We start from the raw sequence: 23,613 nt of genomic DNA on the forward strand, positions 1-23,613 counted from the left end.
GGTTGTTTTTGTCATATGTAAACAAAACAATACCATTTTTGTAAATACCATATCTACTGGCACATCAAAAATGAATATACCATATCGTACTTTTCCATACACAGACATCACGTTCAGTAGCACCATATTTTAATACAATACTTCATAATCATTTACCTCTTGAACGTGGGTGGTTATGTGATATTTAAAGCAGAATATTTTTAACCTTTAATCAAATACTTTTAGATTTTTAGCACATAAAATATTAATATTTTTCATACTTTTAGCACATAGAAATCTGCTCCCCACTAATAATACTCATAGTCACATACAGAGGAAGTGGACTGTCTGAGAAATGTGTCTATGGTTGGGAATTCAATGGTATATGGTTTCGACTGGCAACAGGAGACCGTGGTTAAAAATGTAACACTAGAGTGACAGTCTAATAAACTTTTTATTTGCACTTACAATGAAAAATAAATTCTCACTGGAATTCTGCCATGCAAAAAATGTACTCACTCAAAATAATACTTATGTCATGAAAGGAGAACAAATGTACGTGTATATATTGGTGGCAAGAACTAGGAAGACCGAGCTCGATAGCTGCAGTCGCTTAAGTGTGGCCAGTATCCAGTATTCGGGAGATAGTGGGTTCAAACCCCACTGTCGGCAGCCCTGAAGATGGTTTTCCGTGGTTTCCCATTTTCACAGCAGGCAAATGCTGGGGCTGTACCTTAATTAAGGCCACGGCCACTTCCTTCCCAGTCCTACTCCTTTCCTGTCCCATTGTCGCCATAAGACCTATCTGTATCGGTGTGACATAAAGGCAATAGCAAAGAATTAGGAAGCAGAACAAAAACACAGACAAAGGTTACCATCAGAAAGGAACAAGCACTAGAACATCCTCATACACTGTCGATCTTAAAGATGTCCACCTCCATAGCATAACAGTTAGCATTACTGTCATCCTTGGAGGCCCAGGTTCAATTCCTGGTACTGTCACAGATTTTAGAATGGCAGGAGGATAGTGTGTGATTAAAATGGTACATGCAGCTCACCTCCATTGCCTGAAAAGACCTGCACCATCTCGGGATTGGGACGTAAGTTTACTTTAAGTCTTCACAATGGATTCCATGTTCATCAGACTAGCTCATTTCTACTTCATAAGCTTGTCGGGAGACTCTCAGTCTTGAGAAATCTCTCAAGATATATATTCAATACATCCTACCTTCAGCATCTTACTACTGATTCAACCACCAGTCAACTGCCATTATGTAAAAAGTAATTAGTAATTACCAGGGAAATGAAATATAACTGTATATGATAAGCTGTTTTCTGGTAAAGAAATTGTGAGAAAACAGCTGGAGAGATCCCAGTCAGTGGCCCCTCATTTCAAAGCACACAATTTGAAGGTCTTTGGAAAAATAGTAGTAAGATAGGACTGCTGATTTCCATACATAAATTATATTAATTTCTTCAAGTAGTTCTAAAATCTTCCACTAGATGGAAGAATTGCCTATTTCAAGCAGCAGAGTGTTAGTGTACTGTTAGGACAGTTGTGCAACTTCAAACTTTGTTGTTACAAATTTTCAGAGTTACCTTTGCTAAATAAAATTTAATACACAAATCAATAAACTACCAGGTACTGAACAAGCTGAGTAGACAGTTTAGGTCACGTAGTTGTGAACTTGTGGGAGATGGTAGATTCAAACTCCATTATTGTCAGCCGTGAAAATGATCTTCTGTTGTTTACTCTTTTCACATCAGGCAAATTTAAAATGTTTTATCAAGTTCTACTGTACATGACTTGATCTATCACTTGTTTGGTCCCCCTCCATTACTTTCTTCAATAGTTGAGTTCTGGTTAATACATAATATAGTCTAGTCTCCTGCCCCACGATTTGTAGTACGAAATACAGTAGGACATAATCACAAGTTTATTTAAGTGATTATTTTCATAGACATGCTTCAAAATGAACTCTACTACTTACCTCAACAAGTTTTGCAAGGTTCTCAAAGAACTCTTCATCATCGATAGTGAGTTGATTGTCCTTGTACTTGACCCGGTAGTGCTCCACCTTGCCCTGGTAGCACACACATAAGGTGTAGTCCCCAGGGAAGTTGGTTGACTCTCGTACCAGGAACAGCCCATCTTCCTTAGGAGACAATAGCTGCTCTGCACGGTCTCGAGATATCTTCCCATGGAACCAGCTGTGAAAGTTGAGAATTGATATTAATAAGTTATAAAATTCTCATCTGTACAGATGACATTTTACATAAAATATGAAAGAAGCAGTGGCGGTTTCTGGTATAGCGCAATGGAGCAATGAACCTCCAGTTTATATCCAATTGTACTCAACTACGTAATTTTCATAACTCCCTTGTCAATCTCGAAGCTCTTGCTAAGTCCCTCTATCCGTAATATACTCGTACTGGCTTTCAATTCATGTGAGCTGCGCAAGGTCTGTGGCTGGATACTTGTCTGGAATGAACCCCCTTGCAAAGACGATCTCTCCGTCCGTACATAGGCGAAGGGAGTGGCGAGGTGCGGGGGGACGAAAGCCAGCACTAAGGCAAGACCAGGATATCGCAGAAACGGATCTCTGTTCTTTACGCATGCGCAATAGGCCACTGTCTCAAGACTAGCTAGTCGTGTTGTTGGGGTTGGGGTATGTGCCTGCCATCTGTTGGCCTTACGGGAATTTGACTAGGCAACAGAGAGAATAGAACACGTAACTAGCGCTAGTGTTGAAAAGCATCGTTACTACCAAAAGTCACATTAAACTGTCAAATTCCAATTAATATCTTGTCCCAAATATATCATTACTTACTAAACACCTATTAATTTGCCTTCTTTGGAATAATTACCTTTTGGAGAGAAACTTAACTCAAAAATCATTGAGGCAAAGAATAGCGGCAAGGTAATACCAATGAAAACTTTTAAATATAGTTGTTACTATTCCCATGACATCGAAAGCAGAAAGGTGTTTCTCTACCCTGAAGAGAATAAAGACTTTCTAGCGCAGCACAATGATCCAGGATAGACTTATTGCTCTTGCTATGTTGTCAATTGAAAGGAACTTTGTTCGAGACTCTGCGGACTTCAATGAAGCAGTTATTTCTTATTTTGCATGTGGTAAAACTCGGCATGTAGGCCTACCGTATTTTCTGCTCCTCTTGTATTTGATCACTTTCTAGAACTTATGTCATCTTAGTTTAGGAGGTTACGGCCCACGATGGAAGAGAAGCTGGCGGAGATGGGAAGAGGAGAGGTTGGGGGGAGGCAATTTTTTCTTCTTTTGAACCCCCAGCGATGAAAGTCACGCGCCGCCACTGGAAAGAAGTAGAAAGATGACCTCCACACTGACTTAAACCCCTATCTTTTGTTTTCTGGATGATGTGTCAACCATTTACCCTAGGATGACTAACACAAAGTGAACCACTTTCACCAATATTCAGTTAGCTGTCTATGGAAACATCTGCAAGCTATACAATCAATTACTTAAGAACTGCCAGCTATGTCAGCTATGTCAAAAACTGAATTACTTCTTCCTTTTAAACATGACTATGGAAGGTAACTCCTCTTAAAAAACTAAGCTTTGTGAGAGTGTGCTAACTTTACAAAACTTGCTTAAAGGTTGCTAATATAAAACATCAGTGTGTTTTCTTTTGTCTCAATACTTACTTCTGGATCATTATTCACGATATTTTAATGTTTTAAATAAAATATAGATGAATTATGAACATCCTTGATATCAAGAATATTCAATTGTCTTCATGCTAGAAATTAATGGAAATAATTAAGGATCTACCAAGATCCAATTTTGAAAAACATGGTATGGGGGTCAGAGGAATAATAACAGCCAGATCAACTAACTTTCATACAGAGTGTAACTTGAAACATTCTTTCATTAATGATATAACCATATATAACATTATATCTGCAATCAAAGGGATAACTTGAAACCATCTGTAAAATTTAGTACCAGTATATATGTCCATGAAACAAAATACTAGTTTTTCTTGCAAAACACATTGATTTATATAAGAAAAGTATATCCATGAAACAAAATATTAGTTTCTATAGCAAAAGAAGTTGTGTTAATAATGAAAAATATAACCATGGAACAAAATACCAGTTTCTGTAGCAAAACACATTGCATTATTGAAGAAAACTATATCCATTAAACTCACAGAACACTTCTATACCAACAACAAAGACCACAGATGACAAACGTCAGGAGTTGCGCACGGTGTAAAGGACCAGGCTTACAGAAAAAGCTTCCACTGACTGACTGGCGATGAAAGGGGGAACAGCAAACATAAACGTGTAGTGGACGAGTCCATTGAAATGTACAAGAAGGGGGAAGCTTTATACTCATCATCATCATCATCATCATATTCTAAAGGCTAAGCCTTGTCGCTGCAGCCACAGTTGTCTATCTTGAGCCAGTCTTTTCAACTCAGCGTAGGTCTTGAACTTCATCTTCAGAAGCAGGTTCTTGAAGTAAGACACTCTGGGTCGTCCTCTTCCTCTTTTTCCAGCAATTTTTCCTTCAATGATATTACAAAGGAACTCCTCATGCCGCAGAATGTGACCAATAAATTTTATTTTTCGTTTTTCAATTTCGGTTATCAGACTCCATTCTTCTCTTATCTCTCTGAGGACTTTGGTATTGCTCTTCATTTCCATCCAACTTATCCTCTGCATTCTTCTCCAGATCCACATTTGAACTGCCTCTGGTTTTTTCTTTTCTTGCATTCCTAATGTCCAGCTTTCGCAACCATACAGAAGCACGCTCCAGACAAAGGTTTTTGCAAAGGCCTTCCCAGTTTGAATATCTATATGTTTGTTGGCCAGCAGATGCCTTTTATCTTGGAATGCTCTCTTTGCCATGGCTATCCTCTTCGTGACTTCTGATATGCTCCGATTATCACTCGTGATCAGGGTTCCTAGGTAGCAAAACTGTTTCACTTGTTCTATTTTATCAGGGCCAATTTTTAAGTGTGTTACAGGTGTTTTCTTGTCTTTACATATTGTCATGGTTTTTGTTTTCCTTGTATTAATTTTGAGGTTCCATTTGCCTAAAGTTTCTGCTAATATGTTGATCATTCTCTGCATACTTTTACCTGTTTCTGCTAGTATGGCTTTATACTATGAAACTATTTTGAAAGAATAAAAAATGTATGTGCCTGGTCTAAAAGACTGTGATGCAACCCCTGGGGGTTAACCTCTATGTTATGTTTATACTGTATATTTTAGAGGTTAGAGACATCTTAGATCATCAGCTCCATATACTGACTGAATTGTTACTGTGATGTCTGTTATGGCATGTAACAGTATTTGGGCTTAGAATTGTAACACGTAATCTAGGACTACAGTACTGTAGGCCCTATTCGTATTTTAAAAACTAACAAACTAGATACTATATTATTGCTCAGAAATGGAGATCTCTCTCCCTCTATTACATCATCTGAAATAAACTAACACGTTATTTCATAAAGTATAGATCATGGTATCCAGCATTTGTGGTTTCAGCAAAATGGTGGTTTGGCATACTGACCTTAAAATGGCTGCCTCATTTGAACTCCAAGCAAATGCTGGGATGAAGTGTTTTATGGTCCACTCATACACAGAAAGTAACTGATATAACATCAACACAGGCCATTAACATTTGACAGATTTACTGATGACATAGTTCTTATAACTACAATGTACCAAACCCCTAAAACTGAAATAACAAAACAAAAACTTTTCTGGCATGGACACCCCTATTTAACCCAAGAAGATACAGGATTTCATACAATGTGGAGAGAGAGAAAGAAAGAGAGAGAGAGAGAGAGAGATATGTTCATGTTTCAGGGCTGCTCAATACTTTTCACTTCAGTTCTAATTAAAATAATCAGCTTAACACTACCACTCCTTTTCCTCCGAGATTCACAAATGTGATGATCATGCAAGTCTTGTACTCCCTGGCCACCTTCTTTTGAGGATTCAGCTCTTAAGCCTGTTGAGTGGCCTCAATGGTTATACCCCTAAAATTCAATTATCATGAGCAGCAGTAGCTATACTACAAAGCCAGTTCTAATATTCTTAAAGTAGTACAAAATTCATTATGAAAAGACCTAAAGCTCCATCCATACTGCAAGCAGGCTTCAAAAAGTCCTTGGAGGAGCGGAAGGTAAAGGCTTCCACTTTCCGTAACCGTGGAACTAAGTGGGATGAAGTGGTTCGCTCTATGCCCGACTCCCTTTGTCCTTAGAAATTTCCTTGGTACTCATTTTGGATATAGGAACATGTACCTCTCCAGAAGTGCAAATCTTGTTGCTAAATTTTTCGACTTCCTGATGGGGAATCAACCCATATCCTTCCATGTCCTTCTGACTCAGTTAGGCAGCCCCTTTCATGCTTAAAAGCAGTAAATATCTCATCTAACCGCAAATTTATTTTTTTCTGAGCTTGAGAACTAATTAATACAAACAGTAAACAACTCTCCCAATTGTCTGTTGGTTTCTATTTTAATAAACAAGAGTACTCACGGCATAGCATTGAGTTTAACCTCAGCTCTCTTCTGAGCTGGAGTAGGTGAAAGTTTGTTGTTGTCCATCACTGTTGCCGTCTTGTTGGGGTGTTTGGCTGTGTGGAACCACCCACCTCCTGGGTCCACAATAGCCACCGGCTGGAACCGCTGGAACATGTCAAATGGAGATTTAGGTATATATCAAAACGCTACAACCATGGTCCAAACCTGAGTCTTGCCTTGTATACAAATGCACTGAGAAACCATAACCTTAAAATCCCTTTTGGTTATTTTTTATAGAAATTAACACAACTTATTGATTTCTGGGAAAAGGACTGTCTTTTACAGGTTACACTGCATTAACTCCCTGCCACAATGATTGTCACTGCTACAAAAATAATTATTTTGAGTTTTCTATCAATAATTCCCAAGGACACTAAGCTGAAAGCCACTATTAATAAGAAGTAACTACAAAACAATAGCCTACTGTGATGAATAAAATATCATGTCTTCACACCACCGTACCGTGACATCTTAGAAGTTCCCAGATCTGTATCAGGTGTGATTTGACATCTCGTGTGAGAGTGCTGGTCATGGCAAGGTAACATGAATTGTCGTCTTTCGAACCGGACTTGATAGTGGGGCCAGATGAATGAAACATTCCATTGTTCAAATTGCGAGGACATATAACATTCCTCAATCGATGGTGTCATGTGTATTGAGAATACATCGTGGAAGGCATTACCACACACAGTGAAGAGTGCAGTAGCCGACCATTAATGCTTAATGATCGCGATCAGTGACATCTGACTAGAACTGACAATTGTAACAGACGAGACACACTGGCTCAAATCACATCCACATTTAATGCAGGAGGTCAGTATAGCATTCTTTAATGTCAGTGGGATATATGAGCAAAATTCCTGCCAGAGTTCCCTTCTTAACACCAAGACACCAGGCACAGCATCTCACTTGGGGGAGTGACATTAATAATTGGATCCTGGAGGACTGGCAACATGAAGCTTGGTCCAATGAGTCACTGTTCCAGTGGTTTTGAGCTGACGGTAGGGTTTGGATATGGCGCAGGCCGCATGAAGCCTTGGACCCCAGCTGTCAACAAGGCACCTTACAGGCTGGTGGTAGCTCCATAATGGTGTAGGGTGTGTTCATGAGGCACGGGTTGGATCCGCTTATCCACCTGAACAGATCATTAACCAGTCACTGCTACGATGAATTGCTTGATGACTACTTGCATCCCTTGATGGACTTAACATACTCCTGCAACGCAGAGATATTCCAGCATTATGCCATCAGGCCCAGAATTTGTTGGAGAAGCATTCTGGAGAGTTCCCCAACACCTGCTGAAGCCACCTCGTTCACCTGATATAAACCCTGTCGAGCATTTACGGGACATGGTAGTGAGATCCATTCATACTCAAGACCCTGAACCTTAAAATAGCAGGAAGCTGCGGGTATCTATCCAAACGGTATGGGTTAAAATCTCTCCACAGGCTTCTTCACTTATGGATTCGATGCCATGATGAGTTTCTTCACTTGACCGAGCTAGAGGATGGCCTATACAATATTAGACCCCTATCCCATGACTTTGACATGTCAGTGTATGCTGAATAATAAAGTCTTACAACTTCAGAAACCAAATCCTGTCAATCACTACAGAACTCAACATCGGCTGCATGACTGCTCAGAACCACTTAAAAATAACCACCACCTTTGAAAAGCCATCAAATGCAGATAATCATCTTAATCTCAAAATGACCTTGATATATCTCGTTTTCCAAGAGCTAGCCACTGTTTCTTCTTCTCAGAATTACACACAGACATTTTTCATTGCATGTCTTAAAGTGTTCCCAGAACTGGTGCAATCACCTAAGAATTTTTTCAGGAGTAGATTACAGATATTGTCTTGTTTCTAGGCCTGAACTGCAGTCAACTCATATGAATCTATGTCTGTGCACTGTATTATTTGTTTCAGATAAGTAGCTACTGTGGCTTTGGAAACACTAAAACTTATTGACAATGCAAGGGTACTAGTAAGTGCCTGTTCTTTGGCTGTTTTTATACTTCCATAGCATGAATCTTTTTTGGTACTGACTTCCCACTCAGAACCTTCTGCAAAAGAATCTCAGGTGTACCAGACTGCGATTTTATCATTGTACACTTCCAATTAAAGTAGGTCTAATACATATGTTTAGAAATATCCTTTAAAACAGTACTGACAAGAAACATAAATAATTATTTGTTGTTATGTAACTCAAAGACAAATGGATAGTATGTTTACAGGAACACATATTTCAGTTAATCTAATATTTGTAAGAATATACATGAATTTATGTTTCATCCTCCTTGCTTTCATGTTCAATTCACCACCAGTCTAGAGTTTATTATACATGCTGACTATTTTGTATCCCAGAGAGCCTGAGACATGGTGAAGTGAGAAGAGACTGCCGTAGGACAGGGGGTTTGTTGTCACTGAAATACATAAAAGTAACCCCTTAAATCAGAAAATGTACAACTCAGTTTCATCTGATGTAGTTGGTACTTACTGAACACAAATAATATGCCTGAAAATTACTTTATTGATGATAATTATGCTATATTTATCTAAACCAGTCTGTGTACATGAATAAATTAGCTACAGTGACTATGAAACTGCAAAAAAAAATGGATGCAGCTAAAACAGCCCTTGTGCAAATACAGTTTCTAGCCACACATTTTCTTCTGAATAGCTCATTTGTGATGTTAAATAGTATACTTTTGTTATCTTTATATTTTTTAAGGTACCCTTGTAAAGTGTAGCGCAGTTCACACTTTTAATCTAGTTAAAATTTGTATAGGGCTATACATTTTTTATGTAATCAAGCATCACTTATTAATTTATGCTCATTTTCACTGATATACTTGGATTCTTAATTAACGAAGGGACTGATGCTACAGCTGAAGTTATCTGCAAAAGTGATAGAATCATTAAAATGTTCACGAAACTGGAGAACACTAAGTACACCATCATACAAGTGTATGCCCCACAGACAGGCTGCAGTGAGAAAGACAAAGAGAAATTTTGGCAAGACCTGGAAGATACAGTTAATGAGGAAAATGTTATTATTATTGGAGATCTAAATGCGCAAGTTGGGGTAGACAGACTTGGGTACGAGAACACCAATGGTCCACATGGATTTGGACAAAGGAACCCAGAAGGAGAACAACTATTAGATCTGTGCAGAAGAAATGATCTTATAATCAAAAATACATTCTTCAAAAAAAGAGACAGTCACAGAATAACAAGGTACAGTTGGGATGGCCAGTATAGAACATTGATTGACTACGTAATCACAAATAAAGATGGTAGCAGGTACATTACAGATGTAAAGGTCATCCCTAGTGAAAGCATGGACAGTGACCACAGATTGTTGGTAGTAGACTTCAAACATAAGACAAATGAAACACAGAAACTTATTACGATAAAACCAAGGGTTAAAACTTGGAAGTTGCAAGAAGTCCAAATAAAGGAAGAATACAAACTAAGGATTCAACAGAGTTTGCCGAAGTGTAAAGTAACCAGCGTTAATGAAGAATGGAAGGCCTTCAAAGACACCTTTGTGGGAGAAGCCAAAAACCTATGTGGAGTTACAAGTTCTATCAAAAGAAAAAAGGAGACACCATGGTGGAATGATAGAGTGAAAACAGCAGTAAAAGAAAGAAACCAAATAAAGAAGGCACTGGACAAGGAAAAACAAAAACAGGGACAAGAACGAAATGAACAAGAAATACAAAGACTTCAAGGAGTATACAGGGACAAGAAACTTGCTGTAAAGAACATTGTAAGGGAAGAAAAAGAGAATAAATGGAATGAGTTTGCAGACAAACTGGAAGAGGACAGTAGAGGAAATTTGAAATTGCTATACAGAGTAGTGAAAAACAAGCGAAGGGATCAAGAGACCATAAAAGCAATAGAACGTGATGATGGAACTCTGGCACAAGAAGAGGGAGAAATTAAACAAGAACTCAAGATCTATTTCGAAAAGCTGCTGAATGGAGATACAGAAAACATAACAACGGATAGAGGAGAGCCAAGTCGAGGAACCACAACTGAACCACCAATTACATGGCTTGAGGTTGAAAATGCGCTCAAGAGCATGAAGAAAGGAAAGGCAGTGGGCATAGATGAACTAAGTGCAGATATGCTGAAAGCAGCGCGAATTCCAGGAATCCAATGGCTCTACAGACTGCTCAACAAGATATGGGAGGAAAATACTATTCCTGAGGACTGGAAGATGGGCATCATTGTACCTCTGTTCAAGAAAGGAAGCCGACGAAAATGTACTAATTACCGTGGTATCACACTACTGTCTCATGTTCTGAAAATATTGGAAAAAATAATAGAGACCAGAATCAGAGATATTGTTGAACCAATTTTGGAAGAAGAACAGTATGGTTTCAGACCAGGAAGGTCAACTACAGACCTTATATTTGCAATTAGGATGCTAATGGAAAAATACTGGGAGAAGAACAAGCCTTTCTTTCTAATATTTTTGGACATTGGTTGGTGGAGGAAGAATGGTACAAGGACAGGATGAGATGGAGGAAGCTCATATGTCACACCCAGGAAACAGGAGATGGTTTAGGATGATGATGATTTCACTGATATACTATCCCACTATTTGGCTACGTTTTACAAGAAGAAGAGAGATGCTAGGACACATCTTAAGACATCCAGGACTTGTTCAGTTGGTTTTTGAGGGAAGTGTAGGCAGTAAGAATGGTAGGAGTAGCCCAAGGTATGACTAACATCATAAGCAGATTGGAAAAGATGTACCGGTAGTAGTTATGTAGAAATGAAAAGATTAGCACATGATAGCGTGGCATGGAGGGCTGCATCAAACCAGTCTATGGACTGATGACTCAAACAACACTATCCCATTCTTACCACCAAAATGTTATGAAATGTACAACGCTGATCGTTGTATTGCGGTATTACAATGATTTTAATTATGTTCATTTGAGAAAGGAATGTTACTGGGAGAACTATTATGCACTGTACTTCACCACAGAAGTCAGTAAAGTAGGAAAAGCAGTTGAAGGATGCCACCATACCGGCAAAAGACTTGTCACATGTTTTAATATACAATGCATGTAATTTATATTTAAAACTGTTCCGTATGAATCTCTTCAATTCTAAATCACGAAAATTACTCTTCTAAGAATATTTCCACTATACAACATTTATTTGTAAAAATCTTCTTAGAAAAGTAAAAATAAAAAAATCCAGAAGAATATCTCCCAGCCCAGTATAACTAGTACCAAGCCCCGGTACCGGTGCGGTGGTTGAAAAACACTTACCTAAAGACGCTAAGGACAGTGGGTAATCGGGGAGCTGTGTTTAGTGTGAATTTTCTGTTGTTTCGTTATTAACATTGTTTGCCTATTCATTTGTTTTTATCTTATAATGTATTTAGTCCTGGTAATAGCGTAGTTCCATGAGACAACAAATGATCAATTCATTTGGATGTATTTTTTCCCCTGACAAGAGAAGGCCCTAAGCTCTGTGAGGTAGCAAATGGTTTTGCAAAAGTCAGTAGCACTATATATACCAGGTCAGGCTTTGATAATGTTGCATCTCAAGTTTTCTGAGATGCTGAAAACATCCCTCCACAAAGGGATGGTGTCAGAAAGGGAATCAGATCGTACAATTGGACCAAATCCACATTTACACCATAGATTAGCACCTAAAACCTCATCTGGGTATGGGAATAGTGACAGGAGAAAGTACTGTAATTTTTCTATTTCAGAAAAATTTCTCACCAAAATTATTCATTCTATATGGTATATTATATCTGTACTGCCGACTTACTCTATCCTCCGTTAATACATATTATCTAGTTAATCTAGGTCAAAGACCTAACTTCTGCCAGGGAGTTTGAATAGGAAACACTCAGCTTCATGAGGACACAGGAGAGGAGATGTGAATTTGAATGTCACTACCAGCCATTTTTCATGTTTTAAGGTGTACTGTACATACCTGAGTTAATGCTGTGTTTTGAATGTTCTGGCTCATCACTGCAACTCTCCATACAACTGAGAACAACACACAAGCTTTACTCGCTCGGCTCCATCTGAAACAAGAAGGAAAAAATGTCACCTCACTTCTTGTATGCTCTACAATACCTTACAACAGTAATACAGAGTAGATGACAACAGAACATCATTTTCAGAGTTTTTGAGGAAATTAGTACGTTCCATAAAGTGAAACATAAAATTTATGCTGAAAATATCCCTCCAAAACGGGATGGCATCAGGAAGGGAATCAGATCGTAAAATTGGACCAAATCCACATTTACACCACAGATTACCGCTTAAGTCCAACTTGTTGGCTGAATGGTTAGCATGCTGGCCTTCAGTTCAGAGGATCCCGGGTCGTGGATTTTAACCTTCATTGGTTAATTCCAATGGCTCGGGAGCTGGGTGTTTGTGCTATCCCCAACATCCTTGCAAATCGCACACCACACACAACACTATCCTCCACCACAATAACACACAGTTACCTACACATGGCAGATGCCGCCAACCCTGATCGGAGGGTCTGCCTTACAAGGGCTGCACTCGGCTAGAAATAGCCGCATGAAATTAATTAAAAATTACCCCCTAAAACCTCATCTGGGTATGGGATTGGTGACAGGAGAAAGTATTGTAATTTTCCAATTTCAGAGGAATTTCTCACCAAAATTAATCATTCTGTATGGTATATTATATCTCTACTGCCGACTTCTTCTATCCCCCATTAATACACGTTATCTAATTGAAACTAAATCAGGCTTGGTTTGCTTTTACTGCCACCGTACACACGACCATTATTCTGCAAGAAACCCTAACCCTATTACTTATAAAAATGAGAATGTTCATGGAACCAAACGGAACTATATTTGAATGTACAAATTACAGATTACCAGCGACAGCATGTTTTTTACAATGGTGTATCTGACCGTCATCCACAAACTAATATCAATTAGAATGTTTTACATTATTGTTCCTTGCTAGTAATATTCATCATCATCATCAATATTCATCAAATATTACCAATTAAACGAAGATACACATGATTTACAATGGAAAATAAATATGTACAAGCAATCTAACAGTTCATTTCACAAGAAATCACTGGAATTTTGTTGCTGGTTACAGATATCTGTAACGAGTGGGAAGTCCGTCCGCTAAGCTTCTCTGAGATACACTGATATGTCCTTAATCCATACATTTTAATACACTAGTGTCCAAAAGTTAAGCATAATCACTAAACGAGGCCATACCGCCTGATAGGAATGTCAGACGGATTGCTGAACAAACGGAAGCTGAATCACACACCCTATGTCACACAACTTGTCCAAAAAAACAAAAAAAATTGTCAGAACGGTTCTGATAGCTAAGGTACACCTTTGACAACAACTAACAAAACTTGGCAATGTCTTCCACAACAAAATATGCTGTTAATAGGGTGTACGGTTACCCCTAACGGCCACATATGCTTCGCAGCGACGTGGCATGCTCTCTATCAGATGGTCTAAGAGTTATTGTGGCAGTCGATCCCATTCCTCCGAAAGGGCAATGCGAAAGTCTTGGAGGGTCCTTGGTGGAGGCTGACAGGATGCAGTTCGCCTCCCCAATGCATCCCAGGCATGTTCTATAGGACTCAGATCCGCAGACCTCGTTGGCCAGTCCATGCGATGAATGTCTTCTCCAGCCAGAAATGCATCCACCAGAGCAGCGCGGTGCGGTCGTGCATTATCGTCCATTAAGAGGAAGTCTGGACCAACCGCACCTCTGAAGAGTCGAACATGTGGTCTCAGTACCTCATCCCTGTATCTCCGAGCGTTAACAGTGTTTCTCGGACCATCCATAAAGATGTGCAGGTCCGTACGGCCATTCAACATGATGACGCCTCACACATGACGCCACCATCACCATACTGGTCTCGTTCCACGATGTTCCTGTGGTTGTATCGGCTACCCGGTTCTCTCCAGATTAACGTGCGGCGGGAATCGTTCTGCAAACCGAAGCGGAATTAATCTGTGAAGAGCACATGCCTCCATTCATTCATGGTCCAGTTTCGATGTTGACGGCTCCACAGCAAACGGGCCCGTCTCTGTGCTGGAGTGAGCGGGACGCACACCGCTGGACGTTGGGCAAACAGCCCTGCTGTTCTGAGCCTCCGGTACACAGATTACCCCTGATACGGCTGCAAGCTCCGCCGACAATTGTCTTGCAGGTGCACTCCGATTTCGTAGGGCGGTTAAGGCCTGCTGTGGGGTGGTTACCCTTGGTCGACCTGGTACTGGCCTACGACTAACATCTCCCGTGCCTTGAAATCGTCTCCAAAGCCTGGAAATGACACTTTGTGGCACATTCAAGGATACGGCGACTTTGATCTGAGTCTGGCCTGGTTCCAGGCGGCCGAGTATTCTAAACTGCAAAACGGGGTCCAAATGGCGCGATGTGCCCTTATGTTGTCACGATCACCACGAGGCTACAGTCCGCACAGTATAAAAGGGCAAACAAAACTGAGGGAATATGGGACGCAGGCACTGGCTGTGTTTACCCTAATATATACAGTCGCGAGGGTCTGATGATAATTTTCATCCGAGGCGACTACAGCGCTCCAAGCGGCGAGGTAGAGGAAACGCTGTACGTTCACGTACTACCACTACAGTCTAAATCAGGGCCTCTCAAACGCCCAAATTCTCACGCGTGCAGATCGAGGCGCAAGGACTCCGTGCATAGTGCATCGGTGCCGCTCGGCTTGGCTCGGACCAACGCTTCGTCTCTGGGCTACTCGGCTAAGCTCGGCTCTACTCGGTTCAACTCAGCTCGGATTTGAGCGCTACGGAGCAAGTGGGGAAGAGGGAGACAGGAGGAGCGAGCGACACAGGCGTGAGGAAAGAGAGAGTAAGCGCTATTGCTTCAAATCGAGGAGTGGGGGTTCTGCACTCTGGTCAACCAAGCGAAGTCGTCTTTTGCACCGTGCACAGAGCATGCACCCTGAGAGGCCCTGGTCTAAATGGTCATAACTTCTGAACCATTCATGCAAATAATCCTGACACGGTTATTGTAATTCATATAAAATACTGGAGGTGGTCAAACAATATATTTCGATGAGGAGTTCGAGGATAATATCGAAATATTTATTTAATCTTAAGGAGTTTTTTTTACCGCGGACTATAACATAAAATCGCTTCTAGACAGTGAGGTTCGAACCCACTATCTTCCGAATGCAAACCGATAGCTAAGTGACCCAAACCGCACAGCCACTTCCTCGGTCGACGCACCCTGAACCTCGTTACGAATAATACTTTTTTTTTTTGCTTTACGTCGCACCGACACAGATATGTCTTATGGCGACGATGGGATAGGAAAGGCCTAGGAAGTGGAAGGAAGCGGCCGTGGCCTTAATTAAGGTACAACCGGGCGAGTTGGCCATGCGTGTAGAGGCGCGCGGCTGTGAGCTTGCATCCGGGAGATAGTAGGTTCGAATCCCACTATCGGCAGCCCTGAAGATGGTTTTCCGTGGTTTCCCATTTTCACACCAGGCAAATGCTGGGGCTGTACCTTAATTAGGGCCACGGCCGCTTCCTTCCAACTCCTAGGCCTTTCCTATCCCATCGTCGCCATAAGACCTATCTGTGTCGGTGCGACGTAAAGCCCCTACCAAGAAGAAGAATTAAGGCACAGCCCCGGCATTTGCCTGATGTGAAAATTGGAAACCACGGAAAACCATCTTCAGGGCTGCCGACAGTGGGGCTCGAACCCACTATCTCCCGATTACTGGATACTGCCCGCACTTAAGCGACTGCAGCTATCGAGCTCGGTACGAATAATACATGGACAAGTTAAGACTCTTGTACCGTTTCATCGGCCTGATAACGAGATAAAAGAGGTCATACGGCATTTGAAGTTGTCATGCACGCGAGAAGATCGACTTGGTTGGACTATACATTTTTAAAAAAATATACGGACATAATGAATCAAACGAAGCGTGGTTATCATAATAATAAAATACGGGCACAGAAAGTCAAAGAAGCCGTAATACATCGAAAAAAAAAATACTAATTTGGCAATGCACATAGGTCATGGTCCCGGAGTTGAATATACGGACCGGTAGAATCCGTGCGGCCGTGACGAGAAAAAAATAGAATGCTTGGTGATATGACTGAAAACTAACCCAATTATGCAACGTCGTAGTTTCAGTGTGGAATGTTGAAATGTTATGCCGCGGGAGAAGCGATTTATTAGATAAGGTTATGAGAAAAGTGTTGATGAGAATATACATATGAGTATTCATCGAAATGCATTTGAATTTAAGAATCGCGCGATATTTGAATATTTTCAAATGATATATGGAAGGGTATACCCATAACTGAGAGGTGTTGGTAGTAAGTTTGATTTTGTTACTAACCATTAATTTTATTTGACGTGTGCGGCACGATTGTTTTAGTAAGTTGAGTTACTTTTGGGTTAGATATGTGTGTTCATACTACGATATGCGTCACAGAATTGTAGTTGGGTAACCGTAAACTGTCTTCAAAATACAATTTCTGAATGAGATATTAGTAAGGCTATAACTTGATATCATCTTGGAGAATTTCAAATGGGGTAATGAATGCAATGTGATATTTATTGATGAAGCCATACTTGTAAAGGGAGAAATGTCTTCTTAATGTTTATTCTCTGCCATAAGTAAACGAAATACGTCAACAGCTGTATTCCTAGGAATGTTATTGAAATATTATTCCGAATTAGATGCGATTTAGAGTCCTGACAGACACATCTACCGATAGTATAACATTAAGAACTTGCTATTATATAATATTTACGTGAAATCTGAGGATATAAGATGATCATATTTACATAATAATGACATGATAGAAATGATTGATATATTTTTTAAAAAATGAAATATAATTGGTATAGCTGTAGAGAGCTATTACTTTGGAACTTTGCTGACATTTGCCGATGTTACAAAAATATTTCTTTCAAGATGATTTGAAATGATATAAAAACGGAACTGAAAATAAGTGATTTTGTATAACTTATCCAACGTATTAATTCGTTTAGTTGATTCCATTTATTCAATTATTTGATCTGTTTAACTCATTTAATTCATGACGATCACAGTTTATGAAAGTAGGTTAACTTTTCTTTGTTTTTTCTGAGGTAAATGAGATATTTATTCAGATAGAAAACCGATCGAATCCAGTGAAAAAACGATCTAGTGTATTTTAAGAAAAGCATGATGAATATTTGTTGTTGAAAGTTGTATTTTTTCTTTTCTTTTATTAATTCACGATCGTGAATAAATTAGGGATTTATAAAAAAAATATTATTGAGGTAAACTTATATGATTGTAGTAGATATGTTTATGTTGAACTTGCATAGTAATCGTCCTTTCGAATGAATGATTTTTGGATAGTAACTGAGAATTGAGGTTGATAAATGAATAATACTGCTGGCAAATCTTACATTTGGAGAAATGGGTTCCCGATTGACCCCACGTTAAAAAATATATATTTTGCTTTAGTGATGCGTAACTAGTAGCCATGAGAGGTGTTGTGTAGGGACTTAGGGAATACTTTGATGATTATACTGGGACGTGAAGATAGAATTAATTCAGTCAATTGAAGTTCATTGTGACATTATGAATTAAGCACTATATGACGGGTAGTTACATGGACAGCTACAGACATTACGCATCACACATTTTATTGCATTGATCTATGTAATCGATCCGATGGCGTGATAGACGTAGTAGGGGAAATGGCCGGAGCATTTGATTGATCGCCCAACATGGTGCAGAAAATAAGTCCCCGAGGATCGGTGCACTCTCAATATCATGCCACCAATCGACAGAAGTTGTACCGATTTTGTCAAATATCATAAAATGCTAGGTCTTTCTGAAGAAAATAGAACACCTAAAACTCCGTTTACACTGGTGTTGCTAACTCATGTTGCCAAGAACTTTTCGTAGCATTTCGAAAAACGCTTGTGAATGTTATCAACAGATTTCCCGTGTTGCCAACAGAAATTTTGTTATCCATAAAATATCTGTAAAGATCAAAGAATACTAACAAAATTTACCACCTGAAGCCCTGAAGATGGTTTTCATGGTTTCCCATTTTCACAGTAGGCAAATGCTGCGGCTGTGCCTTAATCAAGGCCATAGTCGCTTCCCTCCCATTCCTAGCCATTCCCTATCCCATCGTCGCCATATGACCTATCCGTGCCGGTGCGATGTAAACCAAATTGTAAAAAAAAGGCCGTTTTCTCGTTAAATAAGGGCCAATGGTACAAACCGTCGGACACTTATCTGCATTCTTTTTTTTTTTTTTTACGTAGATCAACCTCCCAAAGTTTGAACTAAATCGGTGACCCCATAGCTGCGGCTTCCCCTTGTGAGTGTGACGTTAACACCCCCCCACCCTCTCCAAAGCAAAGAAAAGTGACCAATCAAAATACACAGTTCAAAAAATAGGAAACATGTTTTTTAAAGGCTGGTATGTGAAAGTTAATTTGGTAGATGGGGTTCCAATGGTCATACAGCATATCTTGAGACCTTAGCTACTCAGGGTATGTCAAATCGAAGTTATACTCCATCTGTAGGCGTAGCCATGCATTAAACTGTCAGTTGACCCCTCAAGACCAAGTGAACAGCGGTGCGTCCGTGTGTCGTTGTGAGGTACACGGACTACTGCGGTCATTTGAGCACGTTGAACCAGCACATCCCATGAGACATCCTAACGAGGTTCAAGTCGCAAGGGCCGTCACTTTGATCCAGGAGGGATGGACTTTTCGTCGTGCTGCTGTGGATTTCAATGTCTCTCTGTCAGTTATTCTACGCTTGTGGAATCGCTACAATGAGACAGGCCAGTTTACAAGGAGGGTTGGACAAGGTCGTGGACGCATGACAACCCCGCAGGATGACCGATATCTGACCATATGTGAGTTGCAGCGTCGTTCAGCAACTGCCAGAGAACTGCAACAAGACCTCAGGAGAGTCACTGGAGTCACGGTGTCTGACCAGACAGTAAGGAACAGGTTAAGAGAAGTGTCCATACGACTCAGACGTCCTGTTCGAATACCCCGTTTAACGCAGCAACATCGCGCAGCTCGCCTTCTGTTTGCCCGTACCCACGTCAACTGGCAATTTCGCCAATGGAGACCTGTATTCACAGACGAGTCCAGATTTCCCCTGACACAGCGTGATGGACGTCAACGTGTATGGAGACATGTCAAATGTTTTCCAGGAAGGCGACCGATTCGGACAAGGTTCTGTGATGGTGTGGAGTGGCTTCAGTATTGATGGCTACGGATCTTGTCGTCGCCCGTGGTAATCTTGCCGCTGCGGGGTACATCGAGCTGATACTGCTACAGCATATGTTGGTTGCTGCATACGGTGTTGCCCTGAATTCGTACTCGTACACGACAATGCCAGGGCTTATGTAGCGCGCATCACCAGATCTGTCTTGCGAGAACTGGACATTCAAGAGATGGAATGGCCAGCAGTGAGTCCCGACCTTAATCCCATTGAGCATGTGTGGGATAGGCTTGACAGCTCGAACAGGCTCTCACTGAAGAATGGGGCCTGATACCACAACGTGACCTCCGTCGACTTATACGGAGCATGCCACGAAGGTGCCAATCTGTGATAAATGCTCGTGGAGGACATAAACTAGGATACTGAAGCTCTCCAACTGTGATAATAATCCACTCTGGAGGACTATTATCTATTTGTTTTCGCCCCTGTTTGCAGATTTCCGTTTGTGTTCTGAAAATGAACGCGAATTCATCGATGTTCTTTTGTACACCTCAACGGTAAAGAATAAAGGTTTAGTTGATAATATACCTGGGTGTGGGGTATTGTTTTGTGGAGCATGGCATATGTTCAAAAACATGTTTCCTTATTTTTTTAAACTGTATACAAGGTAGCAATACATACATTATCCTCCCACCTCTGTTCCATTGGCGCTACAATCCTGACCAAGCAACCTCTGCTCAACTCGAAGACCTGCACATTAAGGTGACGCGTGGTCAGAGTGACGACTCATCTCGTCCGTTATTGTCAGCTTTCTTGGACCAGAACGACAATCTCTCCCACATAAGCTGAGAGGACTTCAAACTCGAACCAGCCCCTCTGATCCAGGTAAAAATCCCCAACCTGGCCGGGAATTGAACCCGGGATCTCCAGGGAAGAGGCAGGCTCGCGACCCCAAGACCACGGGGCCTGCAGTAAATATATTAACGAAACACAATACGGTATTGTCACACTGAGATAAACACAGTCGTGAACACAATAATCCACTTATACTCTATTAAGCGCACGCTGAAAGTAATAGTTATAACATTTTAACCTGAAATAACATAAATACTGTCACGAGTAAAGAAAACTATAAACAAGGGACGGGATCCGAACAGCAGTCTCCTTGTTAAGAAGCTGGTAACGATGTCACCCACGTATCCTAATACACTGGGTAATGCTAGTCGGTCATACTAATACACAGGGCTATAGTGGAGTTACAAGGGTCCAACCAGAATGTAAAAGATTCCTGACATTGGAGCGTAAAGAAATACGTCAGTTGATGATCGCCGTCTAGTAACGTTTATCGTAGCCATGAACATGACCTCCATTACATTATAACAACATGATAGCCTTCAAGATGCCAATGTAAACAAATATTCCGTCTCCCTTGAATCCTGCAGCAGTCACGGTGACTCGTCCGGTTATATAAGGATCGTGTAACCTTCACAAGCAGGTAATAAGCTTAAGTAATTCCAGCTCACCGTTTGCAGCGAAGGATTATGTAATTTGTCATTAAAAAAAAAAAAAAAAAAAAAACAGTAGACTCTGTTGAATCAATAATTTTGTTCAAGAAATCCACTATTAGCAACTCCTTAAATCCACCTCACCCGCAATTATACATCAGCGACTCACAAAATGCTGCAGACGAAATTATCACAGAATGAACATATACTAAATGTAGTCAGTAACCATGTCGAGCTTACTGCAGTGAAAGTAAGGTACAGCACAGAAGTCTATAATTAGAGAATAAGAAAGACCAGTATAGGTTGAAACTATCATAGGAGGCACCGTGTTTGGCTTCCTTTAATTTCCTTGAAATGTGCAAGACAAAATACTCAGTTGTTTCCTGCGAGATCTCTAGTTTTCCCGGCGTTTCATCTATAGTACAGTAAGCCATTTCTTCCATTCAGCAGGCCGAGGTTCTAGTTCAAGAGACTGCGGACTGGAATTTGCACACAGAACATCACATAATGTTCGGAAGGGCATCCAGCCTTATACCCCAAACCAGCGATCATAAGAATATACTGAAAATCCTCACACCAATTCAACATATTAGCGAATCATACAATTTGTTAAACAATGATCCGCTACAGGTAACAGTAAAAAATGAAATGGCGTATGGCTTTTAGTGCCGGGAGTGTCCGAGGACATGTTCGGTTCGCCAGGTGCAGATCTTTTGATTTGACTCCCGTAGGCGACCTTCACATCGTGATGAGGAGGAAATGATGAAAAAATATTTGTCCAACCACTATATTATCCACAAATCTTCGATTTAAAAGAAATTTCATAATTGTCGCTATGTTATAGTCCCAAACGGCTGGGTGGCGCATTTTAATTTAACTGAATTACGAAGGCTACACCACCATCAATTTTCGTAAATTGTATCTTTCACATTTACAGTGAATAATCACCTATCTTTGCTGGTGATCACCGCTTGCAAAAGTTGGGGGAGGAGGGGGGGGGGCAGACTACACAAGATTACGCAAGTTGTCCATCTCCAAACCAAGCCATGCCTGCTGCAGCATCTCGTGTAGTTGACGCACATTTTGTGGAGGCATATGAGCAGCCCTGGAGTTACAGTCGGCGAAATTTGCGGGGCCATTCAGAGTGAAGAATCCATTGCCATGTTCCTCCAAACAGTCGATAGTGACCTGAGCCCGGTGACACGGTGCACTGTTCTGCTGGAATATGGCATTGTTGTCGGAAAAGACTACCTGGAGATACGGGTGCACACTGTCGGCTAATAGATTCCTGTAGTCTTCTCCACTTGAAGTGTGTGGTGCGATGACGAATGGCCCTGGGACTTGCCAGGAGAATCCTCCCCAAACCATAACACCACTATCAACGCCTAAGGTACAGGCGGGGCGGGGGTTCATACTGTTTACATCAGATGCGGACTCGGCCGTCAGCACAGTGCAAGTGAAAACGTGTCTCGTCACTCTAGACAACCCTCTTCTATGCGTCCAAGGTCCGGTGACGTCTTTCTTGGGCCTGAGGCTCTATAAGATGGGTATGCTTAGCCGCCATTTTGGTTCATAAATGCGCAATGAGACATGTGATCAAACTCTAGTTTCTCCCACGAGTGCTCGCTTCGTCACATTGAACGTATTCCTTTAATCATCGCGTGTAGGGACAGAATAGTGCTATATTTGTGTGAATATTTATTACATAATGGTGGGTTGTTCTGCACCTAATTGTAGTGCGGTAATATCTCTACTGCGGGATCCAGGTTGTTTAGATTCCCTTCTGGTGCATTATGCATCCACTGCTTCTGGTACACCTTCTACTTCAACTGCTGACTTAAACCTGCATCCAGCTCCCACTGACATTACTACACCCTTTAATTCAATCACACTGATCATTCAGTATTCAGTTCTGCCCTCAAAGTCCGGCAACAGAAATTCAATATCCAAACACCACAGTTACAGTATACAATATTCGTGATAATTTTGCTTATTGTTACAATATTTGTCAAAACTAACTTCATATGACATTCTTTTCTTTTTGCCAGTGGCTTTACGTCGCACCGACACAGGTAGGTCTTCTGGCGACGATGGGATAGGAAAGGGCGAGGAGTTGGAAGGAAACGGCCGTGGCCTTAATTAAGGTACAGCCCCAGCATTTGCCTGGTGTGAAAATGGGGAACCACGGAAAACCATCTTCAGGGTTCGAACCCACTATCTCCCGGATGCAAGCTCACAGCTCCTAATCGCAAAGCCAACTCGCCCGGTAATAATTTGTTTAACGTTGGTT

At 40.8% G+C, this 23,613-nt stretch overlaps 1 protein-coding gene across 5 annotated transcripts in view; it reads right to left on the reverse strand.

Annotated features, from left to right (window-relative positions):
• Window positions 1–23,613, reverse strand: part of Csk (C-terminal Src kinase) — a 664,783-nt gene that overhangs the window by 56,028 nt on the left and 585,142 nt on the right. For all 5 annotated transcript variants that reach the window (XM_067137182.2, XM_068225400.1, XM_067137181.2 and 2 more), the window contains 3 exons: window positions 12,538–12,631; window positions 6,520–6,668; window positions 1,971–2,190 (listed from right to left, as the gene is read on the reverse strand). In XM_067137182.2, coding sequence (XP_066993283.1) covers window positions 1,971–2,190; window positions 6,520–6,668; window positions 12,538–12,573 — 405 coding nt within the window. In that variant the 5' untranslated portion in view covers window positions 12,574–12,631. The remainder of the gene's footprint in view (window positions 1–1,970; window positions 2,191–6,519; window positions 6,669–12,537; window positions 12,632–23,613) is intronic.

The sequence above is a fragment of the Anabrus simplex genome, chromosome 1 (genome assembly GCF_040414725.1).
Source record: "Anabrus simplex isolate iqAnaSimp1 chromosome 1, ASM4041472v1, whole genome shotgun sequence".
Lineage (NCBI taxonomy): Eukaryota > Metazoa > Arthropoda > Insecta > Orthoptera > Tettigoniidae > Anabrus > Anabrus simplex.